Source organism: Eriocheir sinensis, chromosome 25 (assembly GCF_024679095.1).
Source record: "Eriocheir sinensis breed Jianghai 21 chromosome 25, ASM2467909v1, whole genome shotgun sequence".
Classification (NCBI taxonomy): Eukaryota; Metazoa; Arthropoda; class Malacostraca; order Decapoda; family Varunidae; genus Eriocheir; species Eriocheir sinensis.
Window position 1 is genome coordinate 17,763,057 of NC_066533.1, and position 17,772 is coordinate 17,780,828.

Below are 17,772 nucleotides of genomic sequence, written 5' to 3' on the forward strand. Positions count from 1 at the left end.
AAGGGAATGTCTATCAATGTAAAATGATAACGATGATAATGATAATGATAATGATAATACAAAAAAATAATAATAAAAACTGCTTCAGATAAAAAAAATAGTGATAAAATAATACTTGTAACAGATAAAACTAAATAGATTAATGAAATGTGGAGGATAAAGAAATAAAGAAAAAAAAGAAAGAAGAAAGGAAGAAATAAAGAAAGAAGGAAAGAAAAAAAAGAAAAAAGGAAAAGAAAAAAATAAGGAAAGAGAAGAAAAAGAGAAAAAGAAAGAAATAAGGAGAAAAGGAAAGAAAAAAAGAGAAAAAAAGAAAGAAAGAAGGAAAGAAATGAAGAAAAAAAAAGTATAAGGGAAGGAAAGAAAGCTACGTGGCAAGCAATTGGAGGGTATTAAGGACTGAAAGAGTTAGCTGAGATAAGGAAAAAAAGGAAAAGAAAAAAAAGAGGAAAAAATAGATCATTAGGCTTTTCTTTCGTCTTCCTTTCAATGGCGATACTGTTTTATTATTTCATCTTATTCATTGGTTATTATTATTTTTTTTCTCTCTCTCTCTCTCTCTCTCTCTCTCTCTCTCTCTCTTTTTTTTTCTTTATCATTCTCCAATTCAAATTCACAAAAAAAAAACCCTAAAGAAAAATTATCAATCAAAACCAAATCATGAAAAGGAAAAAGAAGAAAAGAAAAAGAGAAGAAAAAAACGACTGATCTAAAACAAACAAGCAAACATAAAAAAAAAGAAAACCACGAGAGACTAATTGAAAAGGAACCGAAGTGAAAATTTATGAAAAGAGAAGAAAAAGAGAAAAAAAGAGTAAAATCATGAAAGAGAAAGAAAGAGGAAACGAGGAACCACGAAGAGGAGGAGGAGGAGGAGGAGGAGATAAATGAGGGAAGCAAAGAGAAATGATGATACAAGGGTTGAGGGCGAAGTGTGAGGGGAAAGAAGAGGGGAAAATGAAGGGAAAGAGAAGAATAGATAGATAAGCAGAGATAGATAAAGATAGGTTGTGAGCAAAACGAGGGGAGAGAGACAGAGATGGATAAATACAGACATATAGATAGATAAATAAGGGTAAATGAGGGAAAGACAGATAGATAGAGCGATAAATAGATAGATAGATAGATAGAGAGAGACATAGATAAAGTGATGAAGGAATAGACAGAAAGATAAACAGAAGGAGAGGGAGAGAGATGGATAAAGATGGATAGACAGGGCACAAGGAGAGGAATATACAACTAGATAAAGAAATAGAGGAAGATAAAGTTATATAAATAAAGAATGAGATAACTCGCAAGAGAACCAAAAGAGGGTTGATAAAAGCGATAGGAATGGAGAAACTGAAGTAAAAGGTGAGGGGAAGAGACACATATGGGTAAATAGATAGATAAATAGAAAGAAAGAGCAAAATAAATGAAAAGAGAATGAGAGAGAGAGAACGATGATGAAAGAGACAGAAATGGAGAAACTGAAATAAAAGGAGAATGAGGGGAGAGAGAGAGAGAGAGAGAGAGAGAGAGAGAGAGAGAGAGAGAGAGAGAGAGAGAGAGAGAGAGAGAGAGAGAGAGAGAGAGAGAGAGAGAGAGAGAGAGAGAGAGAGAGAGAGAGAGAGAGAGAGAGAGAGAGAGAGAGAGAGAGAGAGAGAGAGAGAGAGAGAGAGAGAGAGAGAGAGAGAGAGAGAGAGAGAGAGAGAGAGAGAGAAACCAACAAAAGGAGGAAATAAGGGAAGGGAGCAAAGGAAGGGAGAGAAAGGGTGAGAGGAAAGGCACCCAAAAACACAAGGAAAATAACACCACCCACTTACCGCTCCTCCTGAAGTGACCTGAATTGATCTGAAGTGACCTGAATTGACCTGAAATTACCTGGAGTGACCTGAAGTGATGTGAAGTGACCTGAAATTACCTGGAGTGATCTGGAATGACGTGAAGTGACCTAAAGGGACCTGAAGTGACCTGGAGTGATCTAAAGTGACCCGGGGAGACCTGAAGTGACCTGGAATAACCTGAAGTGATCTGATGTGACCTAAAGTGACCTGTAGTGACCTGGAATAACCTGAAGTGATCTGAAGTGACCTAAAATGACCTGAAGTGACCTGGAGTAACCTGGAGTGACCTGGAGTGCCTTGGAACGACCTGGAGTGACGTGAAGTGACCTGGAGTGCCCTGAAGTGACCTGAAGTGCCCACTCCCACACACACAAAAGATCACATCAACACAAATACTCACATTTCGTCGGAACACGTTCTTGTAGATGTTATTGGCGAACATGGACGAGGCGGAGAGCACCGAGGAGTCAGCCGAGGACATCACGGCAGCGCTGACGGCACCCAGACCCAGGAAGGCGACCCACTGCGGAGGGATGAGACCAAATGAAAAGGAACCGAATTAGAGATAAAAGAAAAGTGAACGCAAACTATGGCAGCTGCGAAATGAGAAAGTGTGATGGAAGTGGTGTTGTTGGTGGTGATGATGGTGGATATGACGGTAAATAAGAGGTGGTGGTGATGGTGTTGAGAGAAAGGTTACGGTGGTGGATATGGTGGTTAATGAGAGATGGTGTTGGTGTTGGTGATTATGGTGGTGTTGGTGAGGAGATGAGAAAGAGAGGAAGTGGTAATGAAGGCAAGCGTGGTGATGAAATGGTGGTGATATTGGTGGTGGTGGTGGTGATGATGACGCAGATGAGAATGGTAAGGTAGGAATGTATAATGAAAGAGTGGTGATGAAATGGTGGTGATATTGGTGGTGGTGATGACGAAAGAAAAATGGAAGGAATAAAAAACAACAACAACAAAAAACAAGAATAAGAACAAAATATAATGAAAAAAAAGATAAGAATTGATAGTGGTGGTGGTGATGATGGTGATAGTGGTGAAGATAGGAGCGAGGAAAGATGATAGCGGTGGTGATGAAAGTATGGGTAAGAAAAGGTCGTGGTGGTGGTGGTGGTGGTGATGGTGAAGCTTACACGGGTGCTAACGATGGTGTTGTGTGCAATATTATCTTCTCACCAAACAATTCCATCATATTATTCTGCTAGATACATCCTTTTCTTTCCCTCTCCCTCTCTCTCTCTCTCTCTGTCTGTCTTCCTTTCTTCAATCTCGCCTTCCTCATCAACCAGTCCTTTGTTTCAGCATTTAACCCTTCCCTCCCTTTCCTCCCTTTCCTTCCTCCATCTCCCTCCCTTCCTCTCTCTCACCTTTATCATCCTCTTCCGTCTTCCTGACACTAATTTTTCCTTCCTTTAGAAACAAACATGAACGAAACCAGCAACTTTTTCCACGTTAATAAAAGTAATAAAACAAACACGTATTATTTTGGTTTATCAGTAAAAACAAATACCCTCTGATCGTCACCTGAGATTCTGTTACCTGGCGTTCACCTTTTCTTAACAATTACTACATGACTTTCCTTCCCAAATCTGCTTTCCCTTTCTCCTTCCCTGCCTTCTACTTTCCTTTGAGCGTATGAGAAAGAGGAGAAAAGATGAGGAAGAATGACGAAGGGAAAAGGATGAGAGGAGGTAGAAGAAGAAGTACTCAACCACAAACTTCAAAACAAACACACAGACTAACACACAAACAAACACAAACCCCTTCAGGAGAGTAAGCAAAGGAGAAAGGTAACATGTACTTCAACTCGAGTTCTTCAGCAGAAAGCATACCAAAGGGGACTCGAAGTAGGCTGGAGGCGTGGAGAGTCGATGTAGTGGGGGACTCGACCTGACATACAAGGGGCCTTAGAACCGTGTTGAGGCTGATGGGAAACCGTGCAAACGAGCCCTTCAATCTACTTCCTTTGTGTGGCTGGGAAACGGGAGTGAGAAGGGAGGGAGTGAGAGAGGGAGTGACAGTTAGATGATGCAAAATATCTTCTATCTTTCTACTCCCTTTGTGAAACTGAGTGAGTGAGTGAGTGAGTGAGTGAGAGAGGAGTAGGGGGAATTGGAGTGAGGGGGGAGTGGGAAGAGGGAGTGAAGAGGAGTGGAAAAGAGAAAGATGGAAGAAGTTAATATAGGTGAAGAAGGAAATGGAAGAGAGAGGAAGAGAAGGAGTAGGAGAAGGAGGGAAACATAGAGGAAGAGGAAGCGAAGAGAGAGATGGAAAAGAGAGAGAGAGACATGGAGGAAATTAATATAGGTGAGGAAGGAGATGAAAGAGAGTGGGAGGAAAGGTCAGATAGGGATGCTGCGGTTTCGTAAGGACAGAGATTTTCTTATTTTTTGTTCCCTTCCCACACATACAGGAAGAGGAAAGACTCACTCCTCCTCCTCCTCCTCCTCCTATTCCTCCTCTTCCTCCTCCTCCTCTTCAGTGGTTCATAAGAGTAGGAGGAGGAAGTGGAGGTGTGGTGTGGGATATGTTGTTGAGGAAACTTGTGTTAGTTTTCAAGAGTCTTCCACACGATCAGCCAGACAGATTCCAGCATTCTTGAAGGAAGGAAGGAAGGAAGGAGGGAAGGAAGGAAGGAAGAGGTAAAGAAGGATAGACGGAAGAAAAGAAGGTGGGAAGGGAGGAAGGAAAGAAGGAAAGGAAAGAAGATAAGGAAGAAAAGAAGGAAAGAAAGAAGGAAAGAAGGAAGAAAAGGAAGAAAAGAAGGAAAGAAAGAAGGAAAGAAGGAAGAAAGGAGGATTGAAGTAAGAAATTAAAGTTGGAAGGGAGGAAGGAAGACAAGTTTGAAGGAAGGAAAGAAGGAAAGGAAAGAAGATAAGGAAGAAAAGAAGGAAAGAAAGAAGGAAAGAAGGAAGAAAGGGAGGATAGAAGGAAGAAATGAAAGTGGGAAGGGAGGAAGGAAGACAAGTTTGAAGGAAGGAAAGAAGGAAAGGAAAGAAGATAAGGAAGAAAAGAAGGAAAGAAAGAAGGAAAGAAGGAAGAAAGGGAGGATAGAAGGAAGAAATGAAAGTGGGAAGGGAGGAAGGAAGACAAGTTTGAAGGAAGGAAAGAAGGAAAGGAAAGAAGGAAGAAAAAAAGAAGGAAAGAAGGAAGGAAGGAGGTGTAGGCGGGGTATTATTATTATTATTATTATTATTATTATTATTATTATTATTATTATTAGTGGTGGTAATAGTAGCGTTAATATAGATAGCATAGGAGGTGGAATTTTTAATATTTCACCAAGATATTTATAAGACCCCCCCGCCCACCTACCCACCCCCAAAAAAATATCTAGTGAGGAATCCCCCAAACCATCGCTTATTCTTCGCAGCCTTCCTAGACCCTCAAAATTTATACACACATTCTCCTGCTTCACCAACCCGCAAACCTCCTCTCTACACCCTTGGCTTAGCTGGGGAGGGGGCGGAGGGGGCGGCGGGGGGGGGGGGGGGGTTGAGCACGAGCCTGGATTCCCTGTTTAGTGCGGGGAAGGAGGAAAGTTTTGGGGTGGCGCGCCGAAGAGGGGGAAGAAGGGGGCGTGTGATTCTTCCTTTATCCTAATAGCATCTAACCCTTTTTTTTTAGTGACTTAGAAGGAAAAGTGGCTTGTTATCCTTTTCTTATCCTCTTTGACAGCACGTAATCCCTTTTTTTTTAGGGTGGAGCGTTTGAAAGGGTTGGGTTTTTTAAAAGTAATGGTGTGTAATCCCTTCTTTATCCCCTATTGTAGAACCTAACCCATTTTTTTGTCTTTGAAGGTAATGGGCTTGTGTTATCCCTTTTTGGTTCTTTCTTTAACCTCTCTGACAGCATCTAACCCTTTTTTTTTTTTTTACTTCTTTAAAGGATAAGGGGGTTGTTATCCTTTCATTATCCTCTATGACAGCAAGTGACCTTTTTTGGGGGCTGTCAGGTCTTAAGAGGTGGAGATAACCTTCAACTGACCTCTCTTTCGGCCACCTCTTTGGATTCTTTTTAGGAGCAGCAAGTAGCGGGCTTTTTTATTATTGTTTCTTTTTTTGTGTGCCCTTGAGCTGTCTCCTTTGTTGTAAATAAAAAAAAATAAAAAGAACATGCCACCTTCCCTTCTCCATCGAACTGCGTAGTGGAGATAAGAGGTCGATAACAAAAGGAACAAGAACTACAAAAAAACAACAATAAGAACAAAGTAAGAACAAGAAGAACACCAACACCACCAACACCGATCAACGAGAACAGAAAGTGGAGCAGAAGGTGTGTGTGATATTTTCCTTCTCCGTTTCTTTATTCCTTCGACAACACCTAACTTTTTTTGGGGATATGGAGCGTCTGAAAGGGGAAAGGCATTTTAAAGGTAGGGGGCATGTGATCCTGTCTGTATTCTTTTTCAGTTTATGGTAAAAAACTGAGACACACACACACACACACACACACACACACACACACACACACACACACACACACAAACACACACTCAAGACACGTGCGAGTTTTATTGATAGCAAGGTACAAAACATATCACACAAAACAGGTCACTCTTGTATGATAATCCTGCAGTTTTTTTGTGCCCCCTCCACCCCCCCCCCCTACAAACACACGTGCAAGTTTATTCACAAAAGGGTACAAAGTCACACGATACAGGTCACTCTAGTCCGTGAGTCGAGTAAAATGAGTCAGCCAGGTGAGTAAGGTGTGTAATTAATGTGTACCTGTCGCGGAGATAAAAGGTATGTGCCGGTGGTTTTACTAACATCTACTGTGGGCGTTAAAGCATGTCTCCTAACTGTACCCATAACCTATATATAAAAACAAAACTACTATAAATAACTACAGATAATACACTTCCCGGCATCACGCAGATAACTCTTCCACGTCAAAGGCAACAGCGACTAGACAGTTTAAAAAAAGAAAAGGAAATCCAGCGACAATTTCGAGAGACGCAGCGCTCCGAAAACAAAGTCGCGAAGGGAAACAGGATCTTGTGTGTCGATATCCTTACGTCACTGAAGGAGGAGGAGGAGAAGATGACGAGAAGGAGCAGGAGTACGAGGAGGAGCAGGAAGAGAAGGAGAAGGAGCAGGAGGAGGAGCACGAAAAGAAGGAGGAGGAGGAGGCAGATCTCAGCATCCTTCTTCTTCCTCCTTCTCTTCGGCTCAGGAGAGGATGGGCGGTTTTTCTCAGGTGGCGAAGAAATTCCCAGAAATCCGATCACTTGAGCTCCCAGGGAAGGATCTCATGAACTTTCTCTGCATCTGGATCTGTTACGCGTATGGCTCGTGTCTTTTCTCTTTCTCTCTCAATCTGTCTATCTATCTATCTGTCTGTCTGTCTGTCTGTCGTATGTCCAATCAGTTAATGAGACTTCGAAAGAGTTTTACAAAGATTTAAGAAAGGTTTCGTAAGTCTCTCTCTCTCTCTCTCTCTCTCTCTCTCTCTCTCTCTCGTATTTTTTAGTGTATTTGGGTATGGAACGCTGGTGCATGTGTTCGTGGGTCGATTCTTCTTTCCTTTCAGCCAGTTGTTCTCCTTTTCTTGCTCACCTTATACATACATACATACATACATACATACATACATACATACATACATATTTTCCACCATCTCCTTCCCCTATCTCAACAATATATACAAGGTTTCTTTTTTCAATTTTCTCTCCTCCTCCTCCTCCTCCTCCTCCCCCTCCTTATCCTCCTCCTCCAAAAAGCATTCTACCTCTCCTCTCCCACATTCCTTTCTTCCTCTTCCTCCCCAGCCTCTTTCCCTCATCATAATTCAAATCACCTCTTCTCCTCCTCCTCCTCCTCCTCCTCCTCCTCCTCGACCTCCTTCTCCTCCTACACTACCAGCAATGGGAGAGCAAAAAAGGATACGAATAGGAGGAAAAAGTAAGAAAAGAATAAAAGAAGGAAGAGAGATGAAGAGAAGGAGAAAGGAATGTGAGATTTAAAGGAAAAGGTGAAGAGGAATTGCAGAGATGAAAATGAGGAAAATGAGAGACGAATGAGAAAATGAATAGATAAAGAGAAAAATGAATGAATGAATGGAGAAAATAGGAAAAAGAGAAAGGAAAGGAAAGGAAATTAAGAAAACTAGGAAAGAAATTAGAAAGAAATTAAAACTATAAAAAAATAAAGAAAATGAGAGACAAAATAAGACAATCAAGGGCACGAAGAAGAAGAAGAAGAAGAAGAAGGAGAGAGAGAGAGAGAGAGAGAGAGAGAGAGAGAGAGAGAGAGAGAGAGAGAGAGAGAGAGAGAGAGAGAGAGAGAGAGAGAGAGAGAGAGAGAACTAATACTCGACATCGTTATAACTTGATTCAAGTCTCTCTCTCTCTCTCTCTCTGTATGTATGTATGTATGTATGTATGTATTTATCTATCTATGTATCTATCTATCTATCTATCTATCTATCTCAGTCGCACCCGCTCTCGCTCGTATCTTTCAGCTTCCTTAAACATTTTCTGAAATGGTTATAAAGCTTTCCGAGGATCATTATTTCCGGGTCACGCTTCCGTCCCCCGGCAAGGTTCACTCGGCTTTAAGATTCCCACCGCGAGTGTAAAACCTTCCCAGAACTTCGCCTCCGTGTTAACTCGGGCCCACAAGTCTGGGTTTCCTCGGCTTCTCAGTTTAAGATTTGTAGTTTTAGATCCTTCCGGCTATCACAACACCTATTTCCCAAGGTCACAAAGGAGGTTAGTCGCGTTCTTATCAACTTCGCCTCCGTGTCAAAACTCCCCACAAATCTGCGTTTCCTCGGCTTCTCAGTTTGAGGTTTGTAGTTTTAGATTCTCCCGGCTCTTACAATAACTAATTTCCCAAGGCCACGAAGGAGATTTGTCGCGTTCTCATGACTGTTTTTCTCCTTGTTATCCAGTTATCGAAGTCTGACGGCTCGAGTGACTGTAATGAGAGTGGTTCCCCTAACTTGAGACACCAGACTGACCGTAACTTCCATCCTTCTCCCTCATCCTCGACCAAGACGCCGCCAGTTATCCAGTTACCCAGTTTTCGAAGTCTGACGGCTCGAGTGACTGTAATGAGAGTGGTTCCCCTAACTTGAGACGCCGGACTGACCGTAACTTCCATCCTTCTCCCTCATCCTCGACCAAGACGCCGCCAGTTATCCAGTTACCCAGTTTTCGAAGTCTGACGGCTCGAGTGACTGTAATGAGAGTGGTTCCCCTAACTTGAGACGCCGGACTGACCGTAACTTCTATCCCTCTCCCTCATCCTCGACCAAGACACCGCCAGTTACTCAGTTAGAGGAATGGAGAGAGGAAAATAAGAAAAATGAGAGACAAATGAGAGAGAGAATAGAGACATAGAGGAGAGAAACGAGAATGGTATTTAGAGAGACCCAACACGATATACACTTCCCATATACAGAAATTAGAAGGAAAATGTAAAAAAATGAATAAGTTGGGGGATTTGAAAGCTAACTAATTGCATTCCGTATTCCAAAAGAGGATTTAAACCGGAAAAGAAGAACTCACTCTGAACTTAAGAACAAAGACTACATTAGAAAAAAAAAAAAAAAACTGCTCCGTTACTGAAAATTAGCTTCTGGGGTAAAAAAAAAAAAAAAACTATTGCATTCTGTATTCTAACAGAGGATTTAAACCGGTTAAGAACACCACACTCTGAACTTAAGAACAAACATTACAATAGACTTAAAAAGAACATTACATCGTTGCTGAAAATTAGCTTCTGGGGTAAAAAAAAAAAACTATTGCATTCTGTATTCCAAAAGAGCATTTAAACCGGAAAAGAAGAACTCACTCTGAACTTAAGAACAAACATTACATTAGACAAAAAAAGAACATTGCATCGTTACTGAAAATTAGCTGCTGGGGCAAAAAAATGAACTCCAACGAGGGCCCGGATGAAAAGTTTAGATAAAAGGCTTAATTTACCTTTATGTATCCCCGGCAGGTATACACGAGCCTCGCCTGATGAAAACTAATTAAGAACAGTTTGCTCGTCCAGGTAAACCGAGACTTGTGCATGAGGGGACGCGTTGCCTAACAAGATGATAACTAGCGCAAATTTAACCTCCTCTTCTTCTTCTTCTTCTTCCTCCTCCTCCTTTTCTTTTTTTCCTTCATAAGCTTCCATTCATCTTTTTTGCTTTCTCTCTGCGTCTCATTTCTCTTGCTCTTTCTTCTCTTTGTCATCCTTTATTGTTTCATATTATGTTTTTTCTTCCTCCTCCTCCTCTTCCTCTTCCTCTGTGGTTGTTTTTTGTTTTCCTTTCCCTTGTTCCTTCTATTACAGTTTTCCTTCCTCCATTCTTCCTTCTCCTCCTCCTCCTTCGATATTGGCATTGCAAAATCCATCGTTGTCAATCACATTTCATCTTTTCATTTGTTTTCTCCTCGTCTTCCTTTGCATTGTTCCTTCTTGTGGTTCTCCTCCTTCCCTTCCTCCTCCTCCTCCTCCTCCTCCTCCTCCTATATTGGCCCTTGTATAATCCAGTGAGACACGGCACAGTTTGTTCCCCGGCCAGGTGTGATATAAGGGGAGATGAAGGAACGCAGGTGAGAGGTGGAGTCGGGTGGAGAGTGAGAGTGAGAGATTAGGTGTGTGGAGGTGATGGGTGGCGTGCAGGTGGAAGAGGAAGAGGAGGAGGTAGAGGAGGAGGAAGAAGAGGCAGAAGGGAAGGTAAGAATGATTTTGCGTGGTCTATTTTTTCTTTTCTTTCCAATTTTCCTTCTTCCTTTTTCTAATTTTTTCCTTTTTTTTCGTTTTTTCTTCTTCTTCTTCCTCATTACATATCAGTCTGTACCCAATAATAACACTCACACACACACACACACACACACACACACACACACACTTGGGCCAGATCTGACCGAGGTCAGACGTGGGCCGCGGCGCTCCGAAAGGAGCAGCCAGGGGCCAGCCTGTTGGCCTGCCCCCTCCCCCCCTCCCCTACTTCCCCCTCTCCCATTTCATCAAAATCCCAACTCCGTAAGATACTTTTGTGCCATCAAGCTTCATCGCGGTGACAGACAGTGAGTGCAGTGCGTTTGTGGTGCCGTTAAGACACTGAAGAGGTAATGGCCAGTGTGACGCCGCCGCGGCCATACCATCCGGCCGACCCCCCAGGTCCTCCCAGGTACACCAGCCTGACCATCATCCGGCTGCGTTAAGTCGGTTCATGTGCAGTGCAGTGTTAAGGCCCGTCACTCAGGTGGAGGCATGGGTGAGGCAGCCAGCACTCCCCTCAACATAAAGGCAGTGCAGACCAGGTGCATGACGACAGACGTTCCCACGCCTACTCTCTCGCTTGTCATCCTCTTCCCTTCTTGTCTCGCCGGCTGGATGCAGATTAGAAGATCTACGCTAAGCCCATAAACTGAGTGACGCTCGAAACCGCATCTACCTGCACCCCGCCTTCTATCAGCCGCGACATGACCCTTTCTGACCGGGGGTTGACCTGGGGCTTAACAACTAACCCACCACCCGGAAGACTACCGCACAAGCGCACTGCATTCCACCACCGCACCTCCTCCCCCCTCGCCTTAAACATTTTCATCACAACTTTCCCAGCGTTTACCACAGACCCCCGATACCTCTTTCATGTTGTACTTTTCCCCTTTTTATTTTACTTCAATATTGTATTTGTAACGTGTATATTTTCAGTTTAACAGCTGCTATCTCTTAACAAACCGATTATTATTATTATTATTATTATTATTATTATTATTATTATTATTATTATTATTATTATTATTATTATTATTATTATTACACGTAAAAATAGAAGAAAAAGTCAGGGACAGAATCGGGTTGACCAGATGTCGAGTTCCCTGAATGATTGAAACACCTCCTCTTCCTCCTCCTCCTCCTCTTCTTCTTCTTCTTCTTCCTCCTCGACTTCCTTTCCTCCTCTTAATATGAGCTTTATTATTATTTTTTTTTCACATTCCTTCCTTGACCACCTTTCCCAACTTAACCTCATTTTCCTCTTACTACTCCTCCTCCTCCTCCTCCTCCTCCTCGTTCTCTTTTCTCTCCCCTCGCCCTCCGTTCGTATTAATATCGGCAATATCGGAAACGCAATACGAAAGCCGGATAAATAGATACATAAATAGATAGATAGACAGATAGAGGGAAAAAGCGAGAGAGTGAGTTAATTAATCTCACTCTCATCAATGTTTTAAATGAGGCGGAAAAAATAATTGAAAATGAATTCTGATTGCGTGATGCAACGGGGAGAAAATAAACTATGTGTGAACCTTTCTGCTGCAGTAGTTTTAGTGGTAGTGGTAGTAGTAGTAGTAGTAGTAGTAGTAGTAGTAGTAGTAGTAGTAGTAGTAGTAGTAGTAGTAGTGGTAGTAGTAGTAGTAGTATTTTTTGTGTTTTGGGGAAGAAAAACAAAAATAGAAAGTAATAGTAGTAGCAGTAGTAGTAGTAGTAGTAGTAGCAGTAGAAGTAGTAGTAGTAGTAGTAGTAGTAGTTTTTGTATGTGAAGAAAATATGAAAAAAAACAAGAAAACAAATAAAAAAAACTTGAAAAAGAGAACCACACTCAAAATCACATCTTTAAACCTCCTCCTCCTCTTTCTCCTCCTCCTCCTCCTGCATCAGTCTTCCGTCACCTCCACCTCACCTCATCTTTTAACTTCTCCCTCCTCCTCCTCTTCCTCCTCCTCCTCCTCCTCTTCTTCTTTCCCTTTAAATCATGTATGCGCAGATGACGGACTTCGTGTTTAACTGCATTATACAAGAGCCATTATTGTAGACAGGGATTAAGATGAGGAAGAGGAAGAGGAGGAATAGGAGGAGGAGGAGGAGGAGGAGGAGGAGGAGGAGGCGTTGTAGGAGGAGGAACATCACAAGATTGCAACACACAAACTCAAGTATACTGGAGGAAGAAGAAGAAGGAGGAGGAGGAGGAGGAGAAGGAGGAGGAGGTATTCGGCGCAGAGTGTAGCTGGAGGTGCCATTTGACGCTGGGCAATGAGGGGCAATATACTCTGATTGGCCGGTCACGGAGGCTTAGCTGGCACAAGACTCGCTCCCTTTCCTCTGCCGCCCTCAGCATCCTCTAGCTGGCTACTAATTGTCCGGGCGCAGGTGTGTGTGTGTGTTCGTTCATCTCAGTGCATCTGGCCATCACAAGTGCAAAATTAGTTCCACGTGTAGTGTTGGTGGTGGTGTTGGTGGAGGAGGAGGAGGAAGAGGAAGAGGAGGAGATATAGTGTTGGAGAGGAGGAGGAGGAGGAGGAGAATTGGAATATTAATTGAGAGGATGACTGCAAGTGGAATTCGTGAATGTGTAAGGGCAGTAGTAGTAGTAGTAGTAGTAGTAGTAGTAGTAGTTCACGAGAGGTAGGAAACTGGTCGTGGGTTTGATATACAGGAAGAAGGAGAGGAGAGAGAGAGAGAGAGAGAGAGGAGAAGATAAGGGAAATGGGAAGAGGAAGAGATCAATAAACGGAAAGGGGAAGAGGGAAGAGGAGGGACTGTTGACCTCAATTAGTAAAGGGTCATAAACTCTGCAGTGGCGCCCATCACCCCGTTATGAAACAGGGAAGGTCTCGCTCGGGTTGAACCAAATTACAGATTCAGTCCATACGTAGGCTGTCGAGAGGTGGAGGGAGGTGGAAGTAAAGTGGAAAGCCTATGGAGGGGAAAGGAAGGGAGGGAGGTGGAGGTAGGTAGAAGGGAGGGAAGAGGAGTAGGAGGAGAGGAGGAAGAGGTGGAGAGAGAGAGAGAGGAGAGGGAGAGAGAGAGGAGAGAGAGAGAGGAGAGAGAGAGAGAGAGGATAGAGAGAGAGAGGAGAGAGAGAGAGAGAGAGAGAGAGAGAGAGAGAGAGAGAGAGAGAGAGAGAGAGAGAGAGAGAGAGAGAGAGAGAGAGAGAGAGAGAGAGAGAGAGAGAGAGAGAGAGAGAGAGAGAGAGAGAGAGAGAGAGAGAGAGAGAGAGAGAGAGAGAGAGAGAGAGAGAGAGAGAGAGAGAGAGAGAGAGAGAGAGAGAGAGAGAGAGAGAGAGAGAGAGAGAGAGAGAGAGAGAGAGAGAGAGAGAGAGAGAGAGAGAGAGAGTCAGGGGAAGTTAAGAGGAAGGAGACTAAGCAGAGTGACGGAATTCCCTTAACCTCCCTTCCCCTTAACCTCCCTTACCCTTCCCTCACTCTCCCTCTCTCTCCCTTACCTTTTTTCCTCACCCTCCCTTCACCTTCCCCTTACTTAACCTCTCTCTCACCCTGAAAACGAAGGAGAGAAAGCTTTATTTTTCATCATTGTTTCCTTTTTTTTTTTTGCCCTTGAACTGTCTCCTTTGCTGTAAAAAAAAGAATGAGCAGTAAAGGGTGTAAGGGTGAGAAGAAGGGTGAAGGGGGAAAGATTGAATAGAAATAGGGTGATGGGTGTGCTGTATGGGTGAGGTGAAAAGGGTGTGGGGTGAGAGGTGAAGGATGAGGAAGAGGAAGGTCACCCATAACTCACTCACAAGTCATCCATAAATCAACCACCAAAATTAATCCCATCACTTCAAAAGCCATTATCAGCCAGCATCCTTCATCCCCCTCAATTCCCCTTTAATCCATGGGCAAACAAGCTGACATTCCTTTTATCTACTAGAGGTCAGAGGAAGGGAATGGGAGGAAGGAGGAGGAGGAGGAGGAGGAGGAGGAGAAGGAAGAAGGGGCATTGATGGGTATATTGAAATGATTTTGATATAGTGAAATAGTGTTAGCAGTTGAGTATTGCTAAATGGTTATAGTGTAGTTAAGTAACTGTAATGCAACGAACGAATATATATAATGTAATTTTTCGATAGTGAATTCGTGTTAGCCGTGAAATGTTCCTAAATGGTTATGATAAAGTTAAATGGTTCTAATAGTCAGGCAGGGAAAGGAAGGGGAGTAGAGGGGAAGGGAAGGAGAGGGGGAGGAAGTGAAGCGAAGGGAAGGGAAGGGAAGGGAGGAGAAGGGAAGGGAAGGGAAGGGAAGGGGAAGGAAGTGAAGGAGAGGGGAAGGAAGTGAAGGAGAGGGGAAGGAAGTGAAGGAGAGGGAAGGAATTGAAGTGAAGGGAAGGGAAGGAGAGGGGAAGAAAGTGAAGGAGAGGGGAAAAAAGGGAAGGAGAGGGGAAGGAAGTGAAGGAGAGGGGAAGAAAGTGAAGGAGAGGGGAAGGAATTGAAGGAGAGGGGAAGGAAGTGAAGGAGAGGGGAAGGAAGTGAAGGAGAGGGGAAGGAACTGAAGGAGAGGGGAAGGAAGTGAAGGAGAGGGGAAGGAACTGAAGGAGAGGGGAAGGAAGGGAAGGGAATGGAGCGGCAGCGAATACATTGAAATCATAATATAGTGAACAGTGAAATGGCAGTATTATTAAGGTCAACAGCACCACCACCATCACTCCCTCTGCGGACGGCCGTGAAATCGACGTCAAGCAGCGGCCAGGTCGAGCAGTAACCTGTGCGTTTAATTAATTAGCGACGTCATTTCGATTTTCCAGGTGAGATGTTGTTTGCGAGCGACGCCATAAATCTAACATAGGCGACTCGAGGGTAACCTGAATTGACCTGGAATGACCTTGTGTGAACTGGAATGACCAAAAGTGACCTAGAATGACCTGAATTGACCTGGAATGACCTTGTGTGAACTGGAATGACCAAAAGTGACCTAGAATGACCTAGAATGACCTGAATTGACCTGGAATGACCTAACATGACCCCAAAGTGACCTGAAGAGGACCTGAAGTTACCTGGGGTGACCTGGAGTGACCTGAAGTAAGCTACAATGACCTGGAAGTAACCTATAGTGACCTGGAATGACCTGATAGATAACCGTAGTGGATCTAAATGGACTTAGTGACTTGAGTGACCTGGAACGACCTAGAATGACCTGGCGTGACCTGGACTGAAATGAAATAACCGAAGGGGATCTATATAGCGGTGACTTGAGGGTGACTTGGGTTTGTGTGTAGGCGCATGGGCAGCATATTCCCGAAGTCTGTACGGGTACGTGGCGCCAACTCTTGAACAGGGCAGGATAGGTTAGGTTAGGTTAGGTTAGGTTAGGTACGGGTACGTGGCGCCTACTCTTGAACAGGGCAGGATAGGTTAGGTTAGGTTAGGTTAGGTTAGGTTAGGTACGGGTACGTGGCGCCTACTCTTGAACAGGGCAGGATAGGTTAGGTTAGGTTAGGTTAGGTTAGGTTAGGTTAGGTAGGGTACGTGGCTCCTACTCTTGAACAGGGCAGGATACGTTAGGTTAGGTTAGGTTAGGTTAGGTTAGGTAGGGTACGTGGGGCTTACTCTTGAACAGGGCAGGATAGGTTAGGTTAGGTTAGGTTAGGTTAGGTTAGGTTAGGTAGGGTACGTGGCGCTTACTCTTGAACAGGGCTGGTTAGGTTAGGTTAGGTTTGGTTGGAGCAATGTAAGATAATTTTGAGTGCGAATCACAATGAGAGTATTTACCAGAACGCCCCGTGGTTAGTCTCGAAGGTACAGCCGAACGTCTTCACTAAGGGACCACATACCCCCAGAGACTTCGGGAATATGCAGGCGGGCAAACGACCTCGATCTGTGTAGCAGCCCGCCCCGCCGCTGTCTTGTTTATCCAAGCCACACTAACTGACCCTGGCCGTCCGCAGAGCAGCTTGGTCTCGCTTTAACCACATCACGCTCGCTCCCTAACCTTCCCTTCCCTTCCCTTCTCTTCCTTCCCTTCCCTTTCCTTTTCCCTCTCCTCCTCTTCCCTTGTCTGACTGCCCTCCCCCTCCCTTCCCTTTCCTTTCCCTCTCCACCCCTTCCCTTGTCCGTAACTGCCTTCCTTCTTATCCCTTCCCTTCCCTTCCCTTTCCTTTTCCCCCTCCTCCCCTTCCCTTGTCTTACTGCCCTCCCCTCTCCTTCTCTTCCTTCCCTTCCCTTTCCTTTCCCTCTCCACCCCTTCCCTTGTCTGACTTCTCTCCCCTCCCCTTCTCTTCCTTCCCTTCCCTTCCTTCCTTTTCCGACCTCCTCCCTTCCCTTGTCTGACTGCCGTCCCCTCCCCTTCCCTTCCTTCCCTTCCCTTCCCTTTTCCGACTGCCCTTTACCTTCCCCTGCATAACTACCTTCCTTCTCCCTTCCCTTCTCTTCCCTCCCACAATCTCATCCTCTTCCCTCCCCTTCCTGCCTTCTCTTCCCTCACTTTACCCTTCCTTTCCTTCCCTGCCTGACTGTTTACTCCTTCATCCCATATTCACTTTCTCTTCCATCCCCTTTCCCTTCCCTTCCCTTCCCTTCCCTCCATTCCCTGTCTGACCTCCTACTCCTCCTCTCCCACATTCTCCTTTGCTGCCCGCCGCTAACCAGCTTATCTCCCTACCTTGTGCTTGCTTGCTCTCCTCTCCCTCCCTTTGTTTGTTTTCTTCTCTTTTTCCTTGACTGTCTTATTTTGCTTTGTTTTTTTGTCTTGTTTTGTTTTCTTTTTGCTTGTTTTTCTTCTTCATCTTTATTGTTTTTTCTTTTATTAATTGTTTTTTTTTTCTTTTTTCTTTTTCGTGTCTGTGTCTCTCTGTTTTATCTTCCTTTCCTTTCCTGTTTTGTCCTTTATTTTCTTTCTCTTCTTGCTTACTTTTTTTTTTACTGTTATTTTCTTTCCTTTTTTGCTTTTCCTTTTTCCTACTTTCTTCGTTTCTCTGCCTCCTTTTCTCTTCCCTATTATCCTGCTAATTTCTCCTTTTCTTTTCTTCCTTTTCTCTTCTATTTCCCTTTCTTTCCCTTCTCATTTGCCTCCTCTTCTCTTCTCTTGTTTCTCTCCACTTTCCGCTTTCTCTATCCTTCTCTCCTTGATCTCTCCTACCTCCCTTACTCAGTTACTCTCTCTCTCTCTCTCTCTTGAATAGTTATGAGTTTACACACACACACACACACACACACACACACACACACACACACACACACACACACACACACACACACACACACACAC

At 43.9% G+C, this 17,772-nt stretch overlaps 1 protein-coding gene across 1 annotated transcript in view; it reads right to left on the reverse strand.

Annotated features, from left to right (window-relative positions):
• Positions 1 to 17,772, reverse strand: part of LOC127003533 (high-affinity choline transporter 1-like) — a 43,405-nt gene that overhangs the window by 15,943 nt on the left and 9,690 nt on the right. Inside the window, exon 3 of the mRNA XM_050870375.1 lies at positions 2,227 to 2,349. Within this exon, the coding sequence (XP_050726332.1) occupies positions 2,227 to 2,349 (123 nt within the window). The remainder of the gene's footprint in view (positions 1 to 2,226; positions 2,350 to 17,772) is intronic.